Source organism: Nomascus leucogenys, chromosome 6, assembly GCF_006542625.1.
Source record: "Nomascus leucogenys isolate Asia chromosome 6, Asia_NLE_v1, whole genome shotgun sequence".
In the NCBI taxonomy this organism is placed as follows: domain Eukaryota; kingdom Metazoa; phylum Chordata; class Mammalia; order Primates; family Hylobatidae; genus Nomascus; species Nomascus leucogenys.
Window position 1 is genome coordinate 108,406,211 of NC_044386.1, and position 23,406 is coordinate 108,429,616.

The 23,406-nt window shown below is 55.5% G+C and overlaps 2 protein-coding genes across 6 annotated transcripts in view; one reads left to right on the forward strand and one right to left on the reverse strand.

The window, feature by feature from the left end:
• The window catches only part of TICRR (TOPBP1 interacting checkpoint and replication regulator), a 53,099-nt gene extending 51,226 nt beyond the window's left edge, over nucleotides 1-1,873 (forward strand). The window contains exon 22 of one of the 2 annotated variants that reach the window (XM_012507137.2): nucleotides 808-1,866. In XM_012507137.2, the coding sequence (XP_012362591.2) occupies nucleotides 808-938 (131 nt within the window). In that variant the 3' untranslated portion in view covers nucleotides 939-1,866. Of the gene's footprint in view, nucleotides 1-807 lie in introns of both variants that reach the window. The other variant, XM_012507138.2, reaches the window with a different exon arrangement.
• KIF7 (kinesin family member 7) lies at nucleotides 1,826-22,732 on the reverse strand. 4 transcript variants are annotated; one of them, XM_030815002.1, is made up of 19 exons: nucleotides 22,573-22,732; nucleotides 19,800-20,151; nucleotides 16,923-17,123; nucleotides 16,156-16,549; nucleotides 15,436-15,955; nucleotides 14,786-14,902; nucleotides 14,010-14,237; nucleotides 13,068-13,195; nucleotides 12,512-12,627; nucleotides 12,178-12,330; nucleotides 9,449-9,651; nucleotides 7,600-7,797; nucleotides 7,069-7,194; nucleotides 6,748-6,924; nucleotides 5,379-5,594; nucleotides 4,158-4,364; nucleotides 3,249-3,447; nucleotides 2,847-2,993; nucleotides 1,826-2,637 (listed from the first exon to the last, which is right to left on the reverse strand). In XM_030815002.1, exons 2-19 carry the CDS (start codon nucleotides 20,125-20,127, stop codon nucleotides 2,273-2,275), a joined length of 4,023 nt encoding a protein of 1,340 aa, XP_030670862.1. In that variant the 5' UTR covers nucleotides 20,128-20,151; nucleotides 22,573-22,732; the 3' UTR covers nucleotides 1,826-2,272. The 4 variants fall into 4 exon arrangements, with proteins under 4 accessions (XP_030670862.1, XP_030670863.1, XP_030670860.1 ...); XM_030815003.1 differs by having other exon boundaries at nucleotides 12,178-12,327; nucleotides 13,068-13,198; XM_030815000.1 differs by having other exon boundaries at nucleotides 13,068-13,198.
• Between the last annotated feature and the right edge of the window lie 674 nt (nucleotides 22,733-23,406).

A 23,406-nucleotide genomic window follows, 5' to 3' on the forward strand; every position in this document is an offset into this window, starting at 1 on the left:
CATGTGTGCCCTTCCCAGAGAAACTCCACATTAGAACTTGTGTGCATGTGAACAGAAGCCCCCTCAAAATCCTACTAAAATTCCTCGGTCCTCCTGAAAATGTTGACAGTCGTGGGCTTGCCGCAACATGCTGCTTATCTGCAGTCTAAGAATCTGAACAGGAAGGTGTTCTGAGCAGCACGAGTGATAGGCCTGTTTAGAGCTAGTTCCCCACAGCGGGTTTATCCCCATGTTCTGTACATTCGGTGGGACACAGTACTGACTCTAGTTATAATCAGCCTTCAGGCTTTAGGATTCCCCTTCCCCTTCCAAATCCTATTCCCAAAAGACAAGGATTTGGCCTGTTAACTGCCCTGGTTAGCAATGTTGCTTTCTGCTGCTAGAATTAAAGGGGGAGTGTGGGAGGCGAGGGCCTTTGGTGGTTCAGTTCCCTCAAGACCATGATATAAATCATGCAAAACAGCATAACCCCAGAGATCTGAGACCTAGAAGGAATACAGGATATTAACCTGAGGGAATTCAAACCACAGGTACTTTGCATTTTCAGAGCTGCTTCTTGCTGCCAGCACAATGCATAGCTGTTAAGGGCAGGGTCCTTCTAAAAAGTGTAGGTACCATTTCTGCAGGATGAGCGAACCTCCAAGCAGTGCTGATTTTCTTAAAGTCTGTTTAAGAAAATCGACAGTCGTGGGCTTGCCGCAACTTAATTATCTGCAGTCTAAGTGTAACCCTCTGCAATTTAAGCCCATTTTTTTCAGTTCGGTCCTCTGTGACTCCTGCATGCTAAGCCTTTCTACCTTCTTCTAGATGAGGATGTGGATGTACTTCCCTCCACTGTAGAAGACTCTCCTTTCAGTCGCGCATTCTCCAGGAGGCGCCCCATCAGCAGAACTTATACACGGAAGAAGCTCATGGGAACCTGGCTGGAGGACTTATAGCCACAAACACTACTGAGCCCAAAAGATGGAGTCAGCCAGGACTATGGGTGACTATGACCCTATGGGCATAAAGAAGTTGGAGGCCTGGTCCCAAGCCTCTTTTGCCATGGTCAGTGTTCAGACTGCCATTAGAATGCCTTAGGGTTTTCTAATTCCCCTCATGGATCCAATCCATCTCCTGGCCCTGCCCCTTGTTGGGGAAGTTGCAGGAGGAGAGGTGGATGGCAATGTAGTTGGTGCTATAACTCAGGCAGCCTGGGAGTCAGGAAGCCAGACAAGGAATCCCATTCCAGCCTCACCCCAACCATGGCCTTGGCAAGTCAGGGGGCCACTCTGCCTCATTTATGCAAATGGAGAAAGGACCTCCCTGGGGTCCCTTCAGCTGCTGTAAGGCCGGGCTGCTGTGACACAGGCAGCGCTTTGTAAACTGTGAAGCCATATATGTGAAACTGAAGAGTGCATTGGGCAGCGGAAGCTATTTTTTGCCTTCCCTGTGTAACGATAAAATCATCTCTAGTGACTGAGCACTCAGTACGTTTTTGTTTAATGTTGGGCCTGAGGTTAACTGTGACCATGGTCCAGCTCGAGTGGCTTCTGGAGCAGCCACATTTCAAGGACTGTCCAAGAGTCAGCCAGTTCATGGCACAGGCCTCGCCCATTGCCCACTCGTGGGGAGACCATCACCTGGCTCATCGTTTCCACCAAGAGTGCCCCACAGACCCGCTGGACCAGCCTGCTGCGGGTCCTGGCCAGGGGTCTGGCTAACGGTGAGGGCTGACTCTGAACTGTCTCTCAGTCTCCAGACAGTGTTCAAGCCTGTTGTGTTCCCAAATCTGATTCCTCCTATTGTCTTGTAAATCAAACTCTAAGTGAAAACTTCCCATTTCTCCCTTCAAAGATTTTTTTTATTAAATGGTTTTTTAAGATCCTAAAAATGTGCTAAGTCTCCCCAGTTTCCCCTATATACATAAGACCATTTAAACCACAACCTGGTTGCCACCGACCCTTTCGTGATGATTCTTGGCCAAACCGCAGAACTACAAGTACATCCATTTATGCCTGAAACCAGAATTGTCCTGAGACTCGAGCAAGACACAAGGCGGCAATTTGGGTACCACAGCTTCAAGGAAGTAAGTGGTGGGAATCTGCATATTATTTTGTTAAATGAGGGTCCAGTTCTTTTGGGCTGTGGCCCAAATTTGTTGATCCCAATGAGTGTAGAGATGAGGGCCTGGATTTAGGGTGTGCGGTAAGGACTGCCCTTCACAGAAGCAAAACAGGCAGCTGCCCCTTTCAGCAGAGTCTCCCTCCAAGGCAGAGTCTGCCCTGAGGGCTTACAGGGGGTTTTTCCGGACATCAATCATCCCCGGGCTGGCTCGTCGCAGTTCCCGCCGGGGCTTGGACAAAGGCCCAAAGTTCCAGGGCAGGCCTGCCTCACCCACAGGAAGCACCCGCCCCACCAGGGGCTCGGCCGCCTCCCGCTGCCTCAGTTCCCCTGGGGACCCCTGCTCCTCGCCACACATGCTCGAGCGTTTCCAGGTCAAGGGTAACGGAGCGTGGACCAAGTCCCGCTCCTCCCGGGTGCGGGGGGCCCCCTCAGTGAGGGGGGACAGCCAGAGAAGCTCGGGTGCTGGCTGGAGCTCATCTTCATTTCCAGGAGCCTGTCTGCCCTCCGAGCACAGGCTCCTCTTCTCCCCGCCTGTCATGGAGAATAACGTGTCCTCATCAGAAACAGAGGTGGCAACACCTTCCCGAAGCCCTAGCTCCCCAGTGCCCCAGCACAATAAGCAACCTGTGAATTCAGCCAATAAAGGCTCGAGGGAGAGTGGTCTCTAAGCTTTCCCCAAAGAAAGGGAACAGGCCTGACTTTAGAGCGTGGCAGGCTCAGTGACGGCGACGAGGAGTTACCCCTGCTGTGGCCTACAGCATTCACACCGCCGAGCTTCTGTTTCAGTTCCTGGTTTATCCACATGTAGCGGCCCAGTTCCTTCTCCAGAGCTTGAATCCGGGCCTCATACTGCCTCCTGCTGTCTGCTAACCCTTCACCGAGGTGGTCTAGAGTGGAAGGGCCGAGGAGAGGGTGATGAGGGCCTGCAGGCAGGGCAGGCGGCCAGGGCTGTGGGCTGGGTGGGGGCCAGGGTTGTGAGCGGTGGGCCAGGCTGCCAGGGCTGTAGGGGCAGGGGCTGTGAGTGGCAGGGGCGGTGGGGGGAGGAGGGGGGTGCGGGGGGGATGAAGGGAGGTGGGGGGATGAAGGGGGGCGGGGGGGATGGAGGGGGCCGGGGTTGTGAGCCATGAGCCGGGGCTGCTCACCTCGACTCTGCTGCAGGAGCAGCTGCATGTTCTGCTCGTGCTCCTTCTGCTGCAGGGTCAGCTGGCGGTCCATCTCCAGGCGCTGCCGCTCCAGGGCCACCTCCAGCCAGTACACCAGCCTCTGCTGCTCCTCCAGCTGCATCTCCAGTTCCGAGAAGGCAATCTGCTGCTGGTGCTGCTCCTCTCGGAGCGTCACCACCTGTCCCAAGACCCAGCCAGGCTCAGCCCTCATCATGACCCCTCTTCATCCGGCTAATCCTCAACCACAGACACAGTATTGGCACACTTGCCACCAAGGCACTAAGAAATCACCAGGGTCTTCCCTGCTGAGCCAAGACTTAGCCTCAGACACCTCAGCAGCGCTCTAGTTATCTTCCAACGATCAGAACTGGCTCTCACCTTATCTGCTGTCTCTGCCACAAACCCTTTCCTAGCCACACACTATGGAGCTGGGCAGAGCCTCAAGTTGTGGGATTTCATCTAGACCAACCTCAGCACTATGGACATCTGGGACCAGATAATTCTTGGTTGTGGGGGCCTGTCCTGTGTGTTATAGGATGTTTAGTAACATCCCTGGCCTCCACCCCCACCACTGTGACAACCAAAAGTATCTCCAGCCATGGCCAAATGTCACAAAAGGGAAAAAACTTCCCCTACTGAGAGCTACTATTGTGGCCATGGACCACCCTGAGGTTAGCCAATCAGAGCAGAAGTTGGGGGCTAGGAAACTGGGTCTTAGTTTCACAAGTAAAATAGGCTTTAAGGTCAGGCGGCCCTGGAGATGAGTTGGTCCTGATTCTGTCCCCCAGTCTGGGAGGAAATGGGATATCAGCTGGAGCAGCTGCCATGAGACACCTCCCCGCACATACCACAGAGGAGGAGGTGGGGGGCCATGGGCTGGTGGCCCACCTTGTCAAAATACTTGCAGAGGAGGGCTCTGGTCTCTGAGGATGAGAGGTAGCTGAGCTTGGCCATGAGGTTCATCTCACACTGGGACAGCAACGAGGCTGAGGCCCGAAGCACCCGCTGGCGGCATGTGATGGCCTCATTCTTATACTCAATGGCGGCATCCAGGGCCTCGATGGCCTCATCCAACTGGAACAGTGTCCGTTCCTCCTGCAGGGACAGGGGCATATGTGGAGGAACAGCACCCACTGCCTGAACACCGAAGTCCTGGGCAGACACGCAACAGCCAACACGTGGCCACAACTGGGCATTAAGGGTCCCCTCATCCCAAGGGCAGAGTCAGCGCATCGAGAGAGGTGCCCCCTGCTCACTGTCACAGCCCCAACCCCGGGGTGAGCTGGGGACACTGCTCAGAGGTGGCCTGCTCAACTGCAAGCCCCTGTGAATGATGTACATTCAGGAAGCTCAGAGCACCCTAACCAAACAAAAGGCATGTTTGGGGCAGCCACGGAGGCACCACCGTGTCTGCGGGGTAAGCTACAGATGGGGATACGTTCTGAGAAATGCATCATTAGGCGTTTTCGACATCGTGCAAACATCAGAATGTATTCACACAAACCTAGATGGTATAGCCCACCACACACCTAGGCCACAAGCCTGGACAGCACGTGACTGTACTGAATACTGTAGGCAGTTAACCATGGTGAGTGTGTATCTAAACATAGAAAATGCACAGTAAAAATGCAGTATTATAATTTTCTGGGAGCACCATTGTATGAGCTGTTATTCACTGGAATGTCACACAGCACATGACTGTAGTCACATAGGCTTTCTCTCTGCTCAGGGAACACAGATGTGTGGGCATGAGGTGCACTGAGTATGCACCTGACACTCCATCCACACACGGAGCCGAGATGTGCGGGCAGGTACTCGAATGCAGCACAGAACAGGAGTCCAGGCTCCAGCCAGAAGGGAGCTGAGAGGTCAGCACGGCCTGGCCCCTGTGTCCCAGCCAATGAGGCCAAAGCAGGGGCAGAAGGGCCAGGCCAGCCCTCCCTAGCCCTCCCCAGCCCCCACCTCCACCTAACAGTACAAACTTGGGTCTGCTGACAGCAACGCCCAGCACCTGCAGAGAGCTGGAGCAAGGGCTGAGGAAAGCAGACAGGCAGACGATGGCAGCCAGGGGCGGAGGCTGAGGGGCTGAGCCAGGGGGCCGCAGGGTACCTCGGGGGACAGCAGGCTCCCCTGCCGCAGCTTGCTGTCGATCTCCAGGCGCTGCTTGAGCAGCGAGTCCTTCTCCTGGCGCAGGCTGTCGATCTCCCTGCGGATCTGCTGCTGGCTCTGGGCGCTGCCCTGCCGCAGCTGCCCGCTCTTCTCGGACAGCTCCTTCTCCAGGTGCTCCAGCCGGCTGGACACTCGCACGATGTCCTCGTTGAGGGCCTGGGGGCAGAATCGCCAGGGATTAGAGAAGGAACAGGCACTGTCCTCACAGGGGTGACAGAAAGGGCCGGATGCTAAGAAGGACTTGGGTCCTTCCCTCAAGAAACCAACACTCCAAATGTCCTGCTCAGCAGGGAGACCAGACTTAGTTCACAGAAACTCCAGGAGGTGGGTCTAACGAGACCAGAGCATTTGCAGAGGGGCACTCAGAGATGGCTGGAGAAGGATAAGGACCAGAGCGATGTGGCCCTCCTGGCAAGAACAGGCAATGGGTAGGGGTGGGAGGAATGATCTGTCACTGAGATGACCGGACTGGACAGTGATAGGAATTGGCCAAGCCCCAAAGGCCTTTCTGGGAGCCAGATGCAGGAGTAAGTGAGGGCTCTCCTGGACGAGGGAAGTTACGGATCATCCAGTAGCACCCTGGATCCTCCTGGACATCAGAGTGATGCATGCTGGCAGGAGCAAGGCTCCTGGCCTCTGCAGGCCTGGGACACTGGGTGTCTGGCCCAAGCCCCTGTACTGGAACAGGCCCTGCATCAGTGACTGCCATGCCCCTCCAGCCATCATGGTAACATTATGATCCCATCTGACAGAAGACGACGCTGTGGCTCAGAAGCTGACCTTGCTATTCTACATGGAATAATGATGCCAGGAGGAGAAGTCTCTTTCTATTTGGCTATACCACCTTCCTATACCTGCGCCTCCTCATTCTTCCTGCATAGGCCCTGAGTAGGGGGTTAATGAGTGAAATGAATTGGAGGATGGACACTTAAGAGAGGTTCTTCTATGCATACATCTGTAACCGTGTCATAAATATCCTGAAGCCCTACAGCTCATGGGGATGCACAGGATAGAACCCAGTAGGACAGAGCTTCCTCTGTCTGGAACTTACCTGGCAGAGATACCACCTAGAAGACCCTCTCCTGTCTAGACCTCGCCTGGCAGGGACATCACCTGGCAGGACTTCACCTGGCAGGTTTATCACTTGGAGGGACCTCACTTTGCTAGACCTCACCTGGCAGAAACTTACTTGGCAGGAACTCACCTGGCAAGATCTGTCCTGGCTGGACCTCACTTCACTGGACCTCACCTGGCAGGATCTCTCCTGGCTGGGTCTCTCCTGGCTGGGTCTCACCTGGCAGGGCCTCACCTGGCTGGACCTCAGGCGCTTGCTCTCCAGCCCCGTCTTCTCCTGCATCAGGGCCTCCTTCTTGGCCAGGATGGCCTCCCGCTTGTGGAGCTCCTCCCCCAGCTCCTCCAGCGCCCGCCGCTGCTGTAGCACCTTCTCCATCTCCTGGTCCAGCCACTTCTTCTGCTCCTCAATCTTCTAAGGAAAAGCAGGGAGGGAGGGAGGGAACTCAGGGCCCACCTCTGGCTGTGTCAGCCGCCACTCAAGGTTCACTGGGGAGAAAGGTGCACCCACCAGCCAGCCCCCGGGGGAGCCCTGGGTGCGGACACAGCCTGGCCCCACCTGCTGCTGTTCCAGGCTGACCACAGAGCCGTTGCTGCCACTGCGCCTCTTCCTCTGGAAGGCCGCGATCTCTTCCGTCTTAATCTTCAGGATCTTCTGCTGCTGCTCGTGCTTCAGCTCCAGCTCCTGGGTGAGGAGCTCAGTGGGCAGGGCTGTTTATGGTGCCAGCATCTTACCAGAGCCCGCCACCGATCCCAAAGCCCCCAGGAGTGCCTGCCCACTCCCAAGAGGGCCCTGCGAAGTGTCCCCCAGACCCATCCCACACAAATCTCCCTGGAGACCAGCAAATAGACGCAAACACTTAGAAATAAGCCCCACGAGATGCCAGTCACCTCATATACCTCATCTCACTGAAGTCTCACCCTGGCCTTGAGTTTCCTATAACATTCCACATTTTCAGATGAAAAAACAGACTCAGGCTAAGTGACCTGCTTTCTAAGGTCACGTGGCTGTGGGTGGCAAACCCTGCCTGGGCCGCCAGCTCAGCCTACTGGCCTGGACAGAGGGTCCCCACCCTGCCGTGAGCCTGACCTTGACACGGTGCTGCCGCTTGCTCATCTCTGCCTCCAGGCGCCGCTTCTGCTCCGTCTCCTCGCGAAGCCGCCTCTGCAGCTGTCCCTGCTGCTGCCGCATGAGCTGCACGTTCCGCTCAAGCTCCTGCAGTCGCTTCTCACTCTGGGCTGACAGTGACACCAGCCGCTCCGTGGCCTGCTTCTTCTCCTTCAGCACCTGAGACCCACACAGTCTTCACTGGGCCATGCATGGGGCTACTGCGAGCCTGCCATAGTGCTGGGCACTCAACAAGGGCAGGCAGGACCAAAGGACTCATAAATGGACAGTGACAGATAGAGGGCAAACAGGTAGATGGGTGATAGACCAATAATAATAACAGAGGCCGGGGGTGGTGGCTCATGTCTGTCATCCCAGCACTTTGGGAGGCCGAGGCAGGCGCATCAATTGTGGTCAGGAGTTTGAGACCAACCTGGCCAACATAGTGAAACCCCGTCTCTACTAAAAATACAAAAATTAGCTGGGCGTGGTGGCACGTGCCTCTAATCCCAGCTACTCAGGAGGCTGAGGCAGGAGAATCACTTGAACCTGGGAGGCAGAGGTTGCAGTGAGCTGAGATCGTGCCACTGTACTCCGGCCTGGGCAATAGAGTAAGACTCCCTCTCAAAAAATAAAAAATAAAAACAATAGGATGGCGACCATTATGGGCTGAATTGTGTTTCCTCAAAATTCCTATATGAAAGCCCTAACCCCCAGCACCTCAGAATATGACTGCGTTTGGTAAGAAGGTCTTTAGAGAGGCGATTAGTTTAAATGAGGACATTAGGGTGGGCCCTAATCCAATATGACCAAGGTCCTCATGGCAAGAGGAAGAGATACCAGGGCTGCAAGCAGACAGGGGAAAGGCCGTGTAAAGACACAGCCAGGAGGTGGCCGTCTGCACGCTAAGGAGTGAGGCCTCGGGGGAAACCAGACCTGTGGACACCTTGACCTGGGACTGACAGCCTCCAGAACTGGGAGAAACTAAACTTCTGTCGTTTAAATCCCCCTAGTCTATGGAAGTTTGCTATGGCAGCTGTAGCAAACTAAAACAGACAGAGAATGTTTGAATTAACAAAAGGGGATGGAAGGCGTGGATGCACCTGTGGATAAATGGACAGGTGGTCAATCCACTGATGAAAGGCTAAACCAGCTAGGCCTGGTGGCTCACACCTATAATCCCAGCACTTTGGGAGGCCCAGGTGGGTGGATCACCTGAGGTCAGGAGTTCAAGACCAGCATGGCTACCATGGTGAAACCCTGTCTCTACTAAAAATACAAAATCAGCTGGGCGTGCTGGCGCATGCCTGTAATCCCAGCTACTCAGGAGGCTGAGACAGGAGAATCACTTGAACCCAGGAGGCAGAGGTTGCAGTGAGCCAGGATGGTGGCACTGTACTCCAGCCTGGGCAACAGAGTGAGACTGTCTCAAAGAGTAAACTGATGCATGGGTTTGACGGACACATGGACCAACGGGTGACAGACAAGGGAAGATGGGATGGAGGGGTAAGCGAATGGAGAGCTGAAAGGGGGACCGGGGTACAGAGGACTGCACACTGCAGGGTAGGTTTCTTTAGACACCCACCCTTCACCCTCTCGTTGCTCTCCCAGGTGGTCTTCAAGCAGGACCTGCCCCCTGCCTCTACTGTGTGTAAAGCTGGGTGGTGCCCCGGCTTCTATACAACACCAGCCTCACCCTGGGGGGCCAGGGCTGGAGCACAAGGTTCCACAGTGAACTTGGGCCTCAGAGCCCACATGTCCTGGTCCCAAGGATGGCAGCCTAGGAGGCAGGAGTCACCCCAGCACCCTACCCTGAGGCCCCGAGACTAACCTGCACCTGGCTCTGGGCCGCAGCGACCCTCCTGCGGAACTCCTGGAGCCGAGACCGCTCGCCAGCGTCCTGGGGCTCCTTGCCCTCGAGCTCCCGCAGCTGCCTCTGGCCTTCACTCAGCTCGGCCCGCACCCGCTCTGCCTCCTGCTCCAGCTCCCGGATACGCTGGCTGTGCTGGCGGTTCAGGGCCTGAGCTGCCTTTCCTGGAAGAAAGTGGGAATGTGTCAGCACAGACAGCCCTGCTCCACCGAGAGGGCCGGCTGTTTGTCCTCCTGGGAGGTTTCCCAGACCTTGGACACCTGTGTGGGTTTCACCAAGCCTTTGCACCACCAGTACCACAGTTTACTTAATATTTTTCTTCAAATCAACTCTTTATTTATTTATTTATTGAGACGGAGTTTTGCTCTTTTTGCCCATGCTGGAGTGCAATGGCGCAATCTTGGCTTACTGCAACCTCCGCCTCCCGGATTCAAGTGATTCTGCTGCCTCAGCCTCCCAAGTAGCTGGGATTATAGGCACGTGCCACCACACCTGGGATTACAGGCGTGAGCCACCACACCCAGCCTCAACTCATCTTTTAAATGAGCCTCATCCACTGCGGCGACCCAAGGAAATTACAAATTAGTTTTATTGTTACCAAATGCATTCTAAAATAAATATATAACCTGAACCTGTATATAATTAAGCCTTTAGAACTAACTTTCATTTCCAGGAAATCTGGAGGACAAAAGAATGAGCTAAATGACACCATAAAAAAGCAAACAGACAAACCCCAAACATGTGGGGTTTGGGACATTCTGCAGGATGACTGAGAGAAGGAAGACAGAGACCTCAGAAACAAATACAGTCGGCCCTCTGCATCTGTGGGTTCCACACCCACGGGCTCAACCAACCATGGATGGAAATTATATTTTTCTAAATGAATGGCTGCATCTGTACTGACCATGTACAGATTTTTCTTGTCATCATTCCCTAAACAATACAGTATAACAACTATTTACCCAGCTTTTACATTGTATTAGGTATTATAAGAAATCTAGAAATGATTTAAAGTGATTTAAAGGAAGATGTGGGTCAGTTACTGCAAATACTATACCACATTATTTACTAAACCTTTTTTGAGCATCCACAGATTTTGGCATTCATGGGGTCCTGGAACCAATCCCACATAGATATCAAGTGATGACTGTATGATGTGTGTGTGGGACAAGTTTGGAGCCTGATTCAAGCAATCCAGCTATAAACAGACACTGCTGATAATGGAGAGAATGTGCTTATGCTCTGGTCATTAAGAGGACATTAAGAGGTCATTAAGAGAACTGTGCCGGGCGCGGTGGCTCACGCCTGTAATCCCAGTACTTTGGGAGGCTGAGGTGGGCGGATCACGAGGTCAAGAGATCGAGACCGTCCTGGCCAACATGGTGAAACCCCGTCTCTACTAAAAATACAAAAATTAGCTGGTTGTGTTGGCATGCGCCTGTAGTCCCAGCTACTCGGGAGGCTGAAGCAGGAGAATCACTTGAACTCGGGAGGCAGAGGTTGCAGTGAGCCAAGATCGTGCCACTCCACTCCAGCTTGGTGACAGAGTGAGACTCTGTCTCAGAAAAAAAAAAAAAAAAAGAAGACATTAGTTTCGTTAGGTGTGCTGATGGTATTACAGTTAGGTTAAAAAAAAAAGTTCATATTTTTAAAGCAGCACACTGGGAGGTATAGGGAAGAAAGGACATGAAGTCTGGCATGTCCTTCAAAATATTCAGCAAAGAAAAAAGGGAGAGGTAAAACAATTGTGGAAAAATCTTGGTAACTACTAAGTCTGGAGGATGGGTATACGGGAGCCATGGTACTCATCTCATGTCTGGTTGAAAATATTTATGATGAATTTGGTAACAAATTCATTAACTATTAAAATAAAAACGCTCCACTGGCCACCACCTAAAATTACCCCCTGTCCCCTCCTTCACTCATATCACCAGTCATAGACATAACACAATTTGGAGACACTCAGTCCTCCATGACACTCACTGTGTGCTCCCCAGGACTGAGAGATACTTTGCCCAGCACAATGGCTGAAACATTGCAGGCACTTGATAAAGAAGAAGAAGTGCTGGGCGTAGTGGCTCATGCCTGTAATCCCAGCACTTTTGGAGGCCGAGGCGGGTGGATCACCTGAGGTCAGGAGTTCAACACCAGCCTGGCCAACATGGTGAAACCCCAACTCAACTAAAAATACCAAAAAAAAAAAAAAAAATTAGCTGGGTGTGGTCGTGGGCGCCTATAATCCCAGCTACTCGGGAGGCTGAGGCAGGAGAATCGCTTGAACCCGGGAGGCAGAGGTTGCAGTGAGCCAAGATTGCACCATTGCACTCCAGCCTGGGCGACAAGAGTGAAACTCTGTCTCAAAAATAGAAAAAAAAGAAAAAGAAGAAAAAAGAAGTACTGCTTACTAAGAGCTATTCTAAGCACTTCACCTGAATTAACTCACTTCACCCTCACAATACCCCTATTCAGTAGGTACAACGACTATCCCCATTTTAGAGATAACAGGCACGGAGGGGTTATGCTACTTGCTCAGGGTCACACAGCTGGAAGAGGCTGGGCTGAGTATCAAACCTAGGCCATCCGGCCCCTGCTCCTAACCACCTCATTGTTGAAATCCCTCTAGAACAGTGCAGAAGTAACGATGAGCAGTCCCCCTCGGGTGAGAGGCCCACCTGATGCCCACCCCTCACCTGTGCGGACCAGCTCGCCAATGAGCTCCTCCTTCATGCGGATGTTAATAGCCAGCTCCCGGATCTTCTGCTGGGCCTGGGCCAGCCGCCGCTCCGAGGCCGTGGCAGAGGGGACCTGGCGGGCCTGAACCCGGGCCTTGCTCCCACCAACTGCTGCAACAGGCAGCCTGTCAAGGTTGCTGCCCCAACTGACAGTGGGGGAGACAGAGGAGTGGAGGGCAGGGGCTGCCAGGGGATGCCAGGGGCTGACAGGTGGGACTGTCCCAAGGTGGCTGGCCCAGGACCGTGGAGGGGCAATGGGGAGGAGGCCCTCTCTGCACCCCACCCAGCTTACCTCTGGACCCTGGAACGGCTGCATCCAACTCTTCAAGGCAAAGCTCTGGGCCCTTCCTCTCTGGCAGACTCCCTGGGCGGGCCCCCACCCTCTGACTGCAGTTGCTGATCCCATTTCTGGAGGACAGAAGCAGGAGGCCATGCTCCTCCCCAGCCCCTGCCCCAGCCTAGCCACCCCCAGGCCTGGAGTGGGGAAGAGAGGCCACCGGGTCTTCCACCTCCCAGGGTCAGTATAAACCCGGGATGTGAGTCTGGCAGAATCAGGAGTCCAGGGGCAGAGTTTTAGGAGGTATAGGGCAGCTGGGGGCATAGAGGGCACCCTGCAGGCTGAAGTCAGGAGGCCTGGGCCCACCCTGTATCACACTCGCTCCGGTGAGACCTTTCGGCTCAGAGCCCCACAGCTCTCCCCTAAGGGCTGGCCAGGGCAACATGAGGGCATCCTAGGACCCAGAGGCTTCCCCACTGCTGTCAGGAGAGGAGACAGTGGGATCCCCAGCCTGCCTAGCCCTGGGCCCTGAGCAGGCCCTTGTCAGGTGGGGGCAATGGGTCCCGCTCACCTGCGCAGGTGTAAGGTCCGCCTGGGCAGCTCCTCCTCCTCTTCCTCCTCTGAAGCAGCTGAAGAGCCACTTCCCAGCCTGTTCACCTCAGTCAGCAACTCAGCTCCAGCCTCCCTGCCATTTGTCACCTGCTAGGGGAGCGAGCCATTTCCCATCCCAAGTCATCGTCCCTGCGGTATACCCCATCTTGCCTGCCCTCCTCATATCTCTGCCTCCTCAAGCCCTGCCTTACCTTCACGATCCAGCTCAAATGACCCCTCTGGCAGCCTTTTGAATCTCAAGCTGGGGTGACAGCTTCCTCCCTTCCCTCCCCTCCCGCCTGCTTTGGCTCCCATGATACCTGGTACTCCTCAGGTGACAATCTGCCCTTTCTACCTTGTGTACAGGTCGTCTGCACCCAAGTCCTATCTCACCAACAATTCCCTGCCAGAGTGATGGGTGAACACGAGACTTCTGCCAACCCCTAGCTTTGAGAGCTGAGATGACCCAGGCCTAAAAGCCCCAGAGGACCCAGAACTTTCAGGCAGAGCAGGAGTAACCTTTGTCCAAACAAGGTTCCCCACGTGGAAAAGTGAACTTGCAAAGAAAGCCATCCAAAGACAGAGGGGGTGGTCTGAAAGGTGATGAGCTCTCCATCTGCAGAAGTCTGCAAGGTCTCCACCTGGTGCCGGAATCCAGAACCCCCTCTGTAACCTCCTCATTCCAAGCGATCTAATTTAGCTACCCCAGGGATGCCCGATGGCACTGGACGCTTCTGAGAGGCCCAGAGTCATTCAAATCTTGGCTCTTCCTCTGGGGACAGCTGAAAGCAGCCTCTCGCATCTCACAGCCAGTCCCATGAAAGCATGAGTGGGGGACACGTGCCCCAGTGCCCCCTTCCCCTGCCCCGAGCTTGACCAGTCCAGCAGGGCCCACAGACACCCAGCCTTGCCCTCTTCTCACCTCTCCCCTCTGCTCAGAGCCAACTTCATCTCCAGGGAGGCAGGCAGGGGGCACCATGCTCAGCACATGGGCGTGGGCACCCCCGAGGGGAGCTGTATGAGGTCGAGGCACAAAGGACCCGGGAGGCAGGCCATTCAGGAACCCCGGGCCCCCCCAGCCAGGCCGCACCAGCTCTAACCGCAGCCGCAGTTCCACCATCTCCTCCTGCTGCTCACGCAGCCGGTCGCTCTGCAAGACATGGTCCAGGTGCCGAGGGGGCATGAATGCCCCGACAGGCAGGAGTGTAGGAAACTGAGGAACAGGTCTGAGGCCACTCCACTGTCTCTGGGCTGAAACTGAGGAGTGTCAGATACTCCTCTCCTCCTCTGCCGACCCCAACAACTCTGCAGGAGTTCAGACTCAAACTCACCCCACAGCTCCCATCACACTCCTATCCTGCCAGACCGCCACCTCCAACCGCCGCCACCAGAGGGCGCCAGGAGCAATGCTGACCTGGTTACGCCCGGCTCCAAGGTCCCCCGCTGCTGCCCCTCCAGTCCCCTCTCCCGTCCAAGCTCACACCACCCAGCAAAGCTGCCCTGCCTGGCGGTCCTGCACACCCACCTGCGCTGTTGTGATGCTCACCTCCACACTTCCGCTCATGTGCACCTCCTGACTCTACACCCCTACCCCGCAGTACCCTACCCTAACTCCCTCCCATCCTGAGAAACTCAACTCTGCCTTCCCTCCGTCCTCCTCTGGGAAGCCTTCCCCGCACTGTGAAGCGGGCGCCGCACCTGCAGTTTGTACTGCTCCATGGCGTCCTCCAGCGCAGCCAGAAAGTCTCGGTTCTCCTCCTCCAGCCGCGCCACCTGGTTCTGCAGGGTCAGCAGCTGCTGCGCCCCCTCATCCTCCTATAGGGCAGGGAGAGGGGCTTCAGGGGCGGGGGTTGACAGGGCGAGCTGGACACCCGACCTCTTGTCTAGCCCTGCTTTCTACCTACTCTTCCAAGCCCTGCCTGCAGTGGGAACTCCAGACCCACTGGTGGGAGGGCACCCCAGACCCCAGCTGGCCTGGGTGGCCTCTGCAAGCCATTTGGGTCATCTCTTGTAATTATCCATCGTATTTGTATTAATAATATCACCACTATTATTAGGAACAATTTACTGCGTCTTCACCGGCATGCTAGGCACATGTGACACCCTCAGCCCTTACAACACCCCCACTAAGAGATGGGGTAAGTCCTACGGTTATCCCTATTTTACAGCTGGAGACCTGAGGCTCGGTGAAGTTAAGGAAGTGACCACGGTAATCAGCAGAAGTGACCGAATCCCGAATATGCCCTGCTAACGGGCAGGAGGCAGGGGCACAGCTGCTGTCTGAAGACCCTCTTCCTTCCTCTCCACCACTCCCCACTGCCCACAACCACAACCTGTCCCTTGGCTACCTTTCGCCCGCCGGCCCCCTGCGCCGCCTGGTCCTCGACGGAGGCGCTCTCGATGCCGCTGTCGGGCCCGGAGGCGGAGCTCAGGGCGCTGCGCTCGCCCTCGACGGCGCACAGCCAGTCGCGCACCTTGCGGGCGGCGGCGCCGGGCAGCCCGGGCTCGGCCTGCAGCTCGCGCAGGAGGCTGTAGGCGGCGTCGGTGCAGGCGCGGTAGCGGGCGCACTCGGCGCCCAGGCGCATGGCGGCCGCCGCGGAGGCGGTGGCTGGGCCCGGGGCGCCCCGGCCGCGGTGGATGATGCGGGTCTCGGAGCGGTGCCGTGGCGGACCCCGCGCGCCGCTCGCCGCCTCTTCGGGTGGCCGCTCGGCCTCGGGCCGCCAGTTGATCGTGGCGCGGTTGCGGATGTTCTGGGCGCGGCTGGCGTAGTTGAGGGTGTTGAGGGTCTCGTCGAAGTCGGAGGAGGAAGGGCTGACGCAGGCGATCATCACCGTCTTGGCGTTCCCGCCCAGCGAGTCTTTGAGGATCCTGAGGGCGCGAGGGGGAGACTCTCAGGGGCCCCGAAGCTCCAGGCCCAGGGCCAGCGGGCCAGACCCGGGACCGGCTCCTGGCGGGGTTCCCCGTGGGCTGGAGACCTCGGAGTGCCTGGGCTTCCACCCCCACTGGCGTGCTGGACACTCCCCGCCCCCCCGGCCCCCAGGCCACACAGGAGCCAGTGGGCAGCTCACCGGGTGATCTTGGAGTCGCGGTAGGGGATGTGGCTGCCCCGGCGCTGAGGGTCCCCCAGGGCGCTGATGACGTTGCCCAGTGCCAGGAGGCTGCTGTTGATCTGGATGCTCTCCTTGAGCCGCTCGCCGGTGCTGCCCGTCTTGAGCACCCTCTCTGAGCCCGCCAGGTCCACGAAGTGGAACTTGGAGACGAGCAGCTGGCCCGGGGCGGGGCGGGGCAGGCGGCTGGGGGCGCGCCCCCGCTGCTCCAGGGTCACGGTGAAGACCGTGTGTGAGCGGCTAGACAGGTGGTTGAGGTGCGTGGCTCCCGTGTGCCGCGCCGCGTTGCCCATCTCCAGGAGGCTCAGCACCTCATCCAGGCCCTCCACGTCCACCTCCTTCACCCCGCACAGCACTGCGGGCACAGAAGGCCGTGAGCCCCAGGGCAGGGGCCGCCAGACTGACCAGCCAGGAAGGCAGGTAGAGCAGAACTAGCCCCAAACCTGCCCTTCCTGACCCACTGCTCCCTCCCCATGCCCACGGGGTACTGCCCTTCCTAGTTCGGGCTTGAGGGGCTCCAGCTTCCCACTGGCCCACCTCAGTGCCTCTCATTCTGGGTATAGAAACATGTACTGAACTCAGTGGAGGCAGGAAGCTAAAGCAAAACCTCCCAGGGCTTGGGTTTTCCATGAGGAGTTGCCATTCCCAGACAGGTAAGCACCCCACTCCAAGCAGGTGAAGCCTCCCTAAGCCCCTCTCCGTCAGTGGAGGACCCCAGAGTTCCTCACCAACATTCCCGCGCTCATCTTCCCGGAGCTGAATGTCACGGCTGGCAGTGCCCACCTCGAGCAGGTCTCGGAACTCCTCCTTGTACACTTCCAGGTAAGACACATGTACCAGACAGTCAAGCAGGTCGTTCTCATCGATGAGCTTGAAGGCCTCGGCCATGGCCCTCGGGACAATGCCCTGCTCATCCTCAAGGAGGGAGGCTGGGGAGACACCGCAGGGCCTCCTGCCACTTCAGCCGGACATGGCCCATGGCCCCCAGGCCCGCAAGCTCATAGGCCCCTGCCAGAGGTGGAGGATGGTGCTCTAGGATGGAGAAAGCAGTGGCCAAGGCCAGGATGGGACAGGTGGCCTGAGCTAGGCCATGCTCCAGCGTGGTCAGGCAGAATTATAAAATTTAAGAGCTGGAAGCAACCTCTCCTGATTCAATAAACCCCTTTCATGATGTAAGCATCCCCTTCACTGCATCCTCAACAGATTATCAAATAACCTTGCCTTGATTACTCCTAATCCATGCTTAGTTATCTAAAGGGCCTCCTAAATTTATCCCAAGGAAATAATCAGAGGAAGTTCAGAACAGCACTCTTCCTCATGACTTCAAAAAATGCAAACATCCTAAGTGTCCATCCGAAGATCCAATAGGAGATCTGGCCAAATCAACTTTTTTTTTTTTTGAGACGGAGTTTTGCTCTTGTTGCCCAAGCTGGAGTGCAGTGGTGTGATCTCGGCTCACTGCAACCTCCACCTTCCTGTTTCAAGTGATTCTCCTGCCTCAGCCTCCGGAGTAGCTGGGATTACAGGCATCTGCCACCATGCCCAGCTAATTTTTGTATTTTTAGTAGAGATGGTGTTTCACCATGGTGGCCAGGCTGGTCTCGAACTCCTGACCTCGTGATCTGCCAGCCTCGGCCACCCAAAGTGCTGGGATGACAGGCATGAGCCACTGCACCTGACCAACTATTTTATATTCACAATGGAATGCCAGGTAGCCATTAAAAAGTTAGATTTTTTTTTTGGTAGAGACAGGGTCTTGCTGTGTTGCCCAGGCTGGTCTCCCAACTCCTGTGCCCAAGCAGTCCTCCCAGCTCAGCCTCCCGAAGTGATGGGATTACATGTGTGAGCCCCTGTGCCTGGCCTAAAAAGTTAGATTGAAGAATATTTAATGATACAGAGAAATGTTCAAAAAAAACATTGTTTTTTTCTTGTTGTGTTTTTGAAATGGAGTCTTGCTCTGTTGCCCAGGCTGGAATGCAGTGAAGCAATCTGGGCTCACTGCAACTTCTGCCTCCTGGGTTCAAGGAATCCTCCTGCCTCAGCCTCCTGAGTAGCTGGGATTACAGAACCCCACCACCATGCATGGTCATTTTTTTTGGTTTGTTTTTTGTTTTTGAGACGGAATCTTGCTCTGTCACCAGGCTGGAGTGCGGTGGCAAGATCTCAGCTCACTGTAACCTCCGCCTCCCAGGGTCAAGCAATTCCCCTGCCTCAGCCTCCCAAGTAGCTGGGACTACAGGCATGCACCACTATGCCCAGCTAATTTTTTGTATTTTAGTAGAGACGGGGTTTCACCATGTTGGCCAGGATGGTCTCGATCTCCTGACCTCATGATCCGCCCACCTTGGCCTCCCAAAGTGCTGGGATTACAGGCATGAGCCACCGTTCCCGGCTCAGTTTTTGTATTTTTAGTAGAGATGGGGTTTTGCCATGGTGGCTAGGCTGGTCTCGAACTCCTGACCTCAGGTGATCCACCCGCCTCCGCCTCCCAAAGTGCTGGGATGACAGGAGTGAGCCACTGTGCCTGGCCAATGATACATTGTTAAGAAAATCAAACAGGACACAAAAGAATGTGTATAATATAATCCCATTTTTGAAAAGTAAAATAATTTTCCCAGAGAAAGAAACTGGAAGGCTAATAGGACAGGGGATTTCTGAAAGGCAATTATCAAGTACATTTTATTTCGTGCATGTGTTTTGCTGTATTTTCCTAATTTTTTTTTTACAACAAAGTATGTTTCTGTAACTGCTATGGTCTGAATTTGTTTATGCTCCCCAAAATTCACATGTAGAAATCCTCACCCCCAATATGATGGAAGTGAGGGCTTTGGGAAGTGGATGGGGGGAGCCTGCATAAATGGGATTAGTTCCCTTATAAAAGAGAGCTGAGAGAGACCCCTTCGGTGTTCTACCATGTGAGTTTAGAGAGAGAAAGCGGCTGTCTGTGAGGAAGAAGACCCTTCAATCTGCTGGTGCCTTCATCTTAAACTTCCCAGCCTCCAGAACTGTGAGGAATAAATATCTGTTGAAGAGCCACCCAGTCTATGGTAGTCTGTTATAGTGAAGGGAGCAGAGCAAGGCAGTAACCCGAGAGAAAGCAGCTTGTGTTACTTAAAAGGGGACACTTCCTTCAGTTGGCCCAAAGGATCTTTCTCGAAACTGCTCCAGAGTCTGGCTGAAGCACCTTGCAGCCCTGCTGTACAGCATCCAAAGCAGCCTCTTCCAGGACACACGGCCCCCGTTCCCAACTGCTCCAGCTAGAACACAGATTCCTGACCTTCCCTAGCCAGTCTGACAACCTCTAGAGACACGCCACCTTCCCGTGCCCATCCTCTGCTAAGGTCCCCAGAGCCAGGCAGCATGGCACCATCTCTATGGAGGTGAGAAGGCCACTCACCTCCAATGACCCTTCCTTCCTGCCCTGCCTAGCCCACAGACATGGCTGGTCCCAGCCTGGGCCACAGATCTCTGTCTAGGAAATCGACTCTTCCTCCCCCAGCATCCCCACATTCCACAGGGACAAGCAGCAAGAGGACGGGGCAGAAATCCAGGAAGGAACTAAGGCTCCTTGAAGTGGGCACAGGGCCACGAGCAGGGTCACTCACCCACACTGGCCTCCCCCATGGTGTACGTCTTCCCTGAGCCCGTCTGACCATAGGCAAAGACAGTGGCATTGAAGCCCTCGAAGAAGGCCTCAAGGAGGGGCTGAACGCAGGCCTGGTACACGGCCTCCTGCCCGGCATCCTCGGCCAGCACCACGTGGAAGCCAAAATGTCGGTCACGGCCCAGGGTGACACGGCCAAGCCCTGGCTCCACCTGCAGGCAGCTCTGATGCCCGTGCAGCAGCTCCTTGGGCAGCAGTGGTCGAACTCGCAGGGCAACCCGCACTGGGGCCTCCTCAGCCCCTGGCAGCCTCTGAGCCTCCAGCCCCATGCTGAGGGAGAACTGCTCTGGGCCCTGTGGAGAGAGAGAGAAGCCCTGGCCATCAGCACTTGTACTCCAGGAGCTGTACTCACCCTGCAGGGGACTCGAGCCAGATCCTGCAGCTCCTGACCTTAGAGGGATTGGGGGAGGGTGGTCAAAGTTCAGAACATCCCCGTGTCCAACCTCGTGCTCAAAAATTGCAAGGGCCGTGACATATATAGTCCCCCACAGTAACATGTCATGGCTTTCAGCACTGGCGAAATAAGGCCCTAACTCCTGAACTCCAGTGTTTCAGCTGCACTCTTCCCTATGGCCCCTATGGCCCCATCTCCTAGAAGAACGCACACACACAGCACCACACCACACCAGGGAACTCCTGTCCCTAACACCCACTGGGTTTACCACAGTCTCTGTGTCAAGTCACTCACATCCCCTGCCCCACCTTCTTCAAAAAAGTCAACAGTTCCTTCAAGACCAAGCCCTCACCACCAAATTCTGCCAATTTCTTCTCCCAAATATCTCTCAAGTTCATCTGCTGCTTCCCATTCTGTTGCTAAAGCCCTGGTCCTGGCCACTGACATCGTGCCAGGATGACTTTGAGCAGCTTTCCCCCTGGTCTCAGTCTCCCTGTCCCCTCCTGCAGGGTAGCCAGGAACATCTTTCTTTTTCTTCTTGAGACAGGGTCTCTCTCTTTCACCCAGACTGGAGTACAGTGGCATGATCACTGCTTACTGTAGCCAAGACTTCCCAGGTTCAAGTGATCCTCCCACCTCAGCTTTCAGAGTAGCTGGGACCACAGACATGTACCTGGCTAATTTTATTATTATTATTATTATTTTGTAGAGACAGTCTAGCTATGTTGCCCAGGCTGGTCTTGAACTCCTGGACTCAAGGGATCCTCCCAAAGTGCGGAGACTACAGGCATCAGCCACTGCGCCTCAGGGGCATCTCTCAAAATGCAAATGTAATTCTTTCACTTCCTGCCTTACCCCAACTCCCCCCAAAAAAGGCTCTCCACTGCCCTTGGGATTCAAAATATTTTTGTTTTTGTTTTGTTTTATTTTTATTTGAGACGGAGTCTTGCTCTGTCGCCCAGGCTGGAGTGCAGTGGCGCGATCTCAGCTCAGTGCAAGCTCCGCCTCCCGGGTTCACGCCATTCTCCTGCCTCAGCCTCCCAGGTAGCAGGGACTACAGGCGCCCGCCACGACGCCAGGCTAATTTTTTTTTTTTTTTTTTTTTTGTACTTTTAGTAGAGACGGGGTTTCACTGTGTTAGCCAGGATGGTCTCGATCTCCTGACCTCGTGATCTGCCCGCCTCGGCCTCCCAAAGTGCTGGGATTACAGGCGTGAGCCACCGGGACCGGCCTGGGATTCAAAATATTAAGGAAAAAAAAAAAAAAAAAGACAAGCCTTAATTCAGGCCCTGCCTCCCTGGACTGCTCACTTCCCACACCCCAGGCCTTTCCTCGCCTTCTCTCTCTGCCTGCAACGGCTAGGTGTTACCCAAGCCTCCTCATCCCTCCCGGCTCAGGCTGCAGCCACCTTCTTCAGGGAGCCACGGAAGCTCCCCTCCTCTGTGACCCCACCACGACACGCACACAACCCCCAGTGCTGTTCCACTCGCCCGTGACCACTCTAGTGCAACTGCAGGTTACTACCCGCTTCTCTCCCCGACCTCCCAGACCAAGAGCTGGAAGGCAGGGACCCTCTGGGTCCACTTCGCACTTTATCACCAGCGCCCATCACAAGGTCCCACGCTGCCCAACAAATAGTGATGGATAATGTTCATCCAGGGAACTTTCCCTGCCCTCCCTCCTCCTACCCCCTTCCTCACCCCCACCGCCACCCCGGCACTTCATTCTTTACCCTTTCACCTCTCTCTCAGCACAGTAACCTTTCGTTAATTCAATCACCCAGCCCCTACTGGGCTCCCGACCCTGGGCACACAGCGGTAAACTCTGCCTCGCAATACCGTGTGGGCCTTCGCGCACCCCTCCTCCGCGTGAGCGTTCCGAGCCCGGTGCAGTCCCGGCTTCCGCGCGCCCCTGCTCTCCGCACAGTGCTCCCGCTCCGAAGGCGCTCTGACAACCCCGCAGGCGCTATCCGGAGCCGGGATAGGGCAGCTGGGGCTGGAGGCGGGGGGGACGGGACGGAGCTCCCGGAAAGTTGGAAGAAGTGATTACAAATCAGGACCCGACTCTCAGCCTTGGCGCTCGCCCCTCCATGCAGGCCCAGGATGCCGGCCTCATCCCCCAGATGTCGGGAAGAGGGCACCGGCCAGTCCAAGGAAGAGCTTCCAGGAGGCTGGGGAGCAAGGGTGCCGGGCTCCTCATGCCAGGTCAGGTCTCCCAGGAGTGCCCAGGGCCACCAGGCCCAGGCCTGCGCGAGGAGGGAGCGCGCCTCCCTCCACCCACCCGGTCCTCTCCCCTAACCCGCTCTCGGGCCCACACTCACCTGCTTGGGTGCGAGCGCCGTCCCGGGCCAGGCAGTCAGGCTTCGATCCCCAGTGCGGCGCGCTCCGATGCCGTCATCGGGACCCCCGCCCCGCAAACCAGCCCTCCCCTCACCCGCAACTCCGCCCGCCGGGGCTCTCGGGGGCGGAGGCGCTAGCCGGTCGGCGTCGCGGAGTCGGCCCGCAGACAGGGTGGGCGGGGCCTGTGCGGAAGGGCCGGGCCTGGGGAGTGTGCAGCATCCTCATGATGGCATCGCCTTATTTTCTAGAATTTGTCGCCAAACTGGACTCCAGACCATCCTGTCCTCAGCCCGGAGTCACCTTCGTCCCCGGTCTCTGTTTTCCACTCCCAGTCCCAAACCACGCCCCCTGCACGCCACTCACAAAGCCAGCAGAAACTTTCATCTCCCCACGTTTAAAAAAGTTTTCTGAATTATAAGACTCTCATTTTCTCACATTTTAGCATTTCTAAAATTGAGTTCTATCTTACAGTCATTGTCAAGAGAAACTTGGCACCAGGAGAGGCAGGAGAGGTGATCTGGGGGTGTCCACGGCAGCCTCAAAGAGATGGTTGGTGTCTTCACTTCTGAGACCTCTGATCCATTGTTTGCACTGGAAGCACCATGAATGGGTGAATTTTAAAATCTGAAAACATATTTGTCACTTAAAACGCCATTAGAAAAAGTAAACTCCGGTGTAGTTTCTAGTGAAATTTTATTATGTATATAGAAGATTACCTGTCATAGACAGGCAACATAATTAAAGGCCATAGAAATTGCCAGGCTCATCAGATAGATCTATATTAGGAAACCCTCAGCCTCCAGTAACAGAAACCA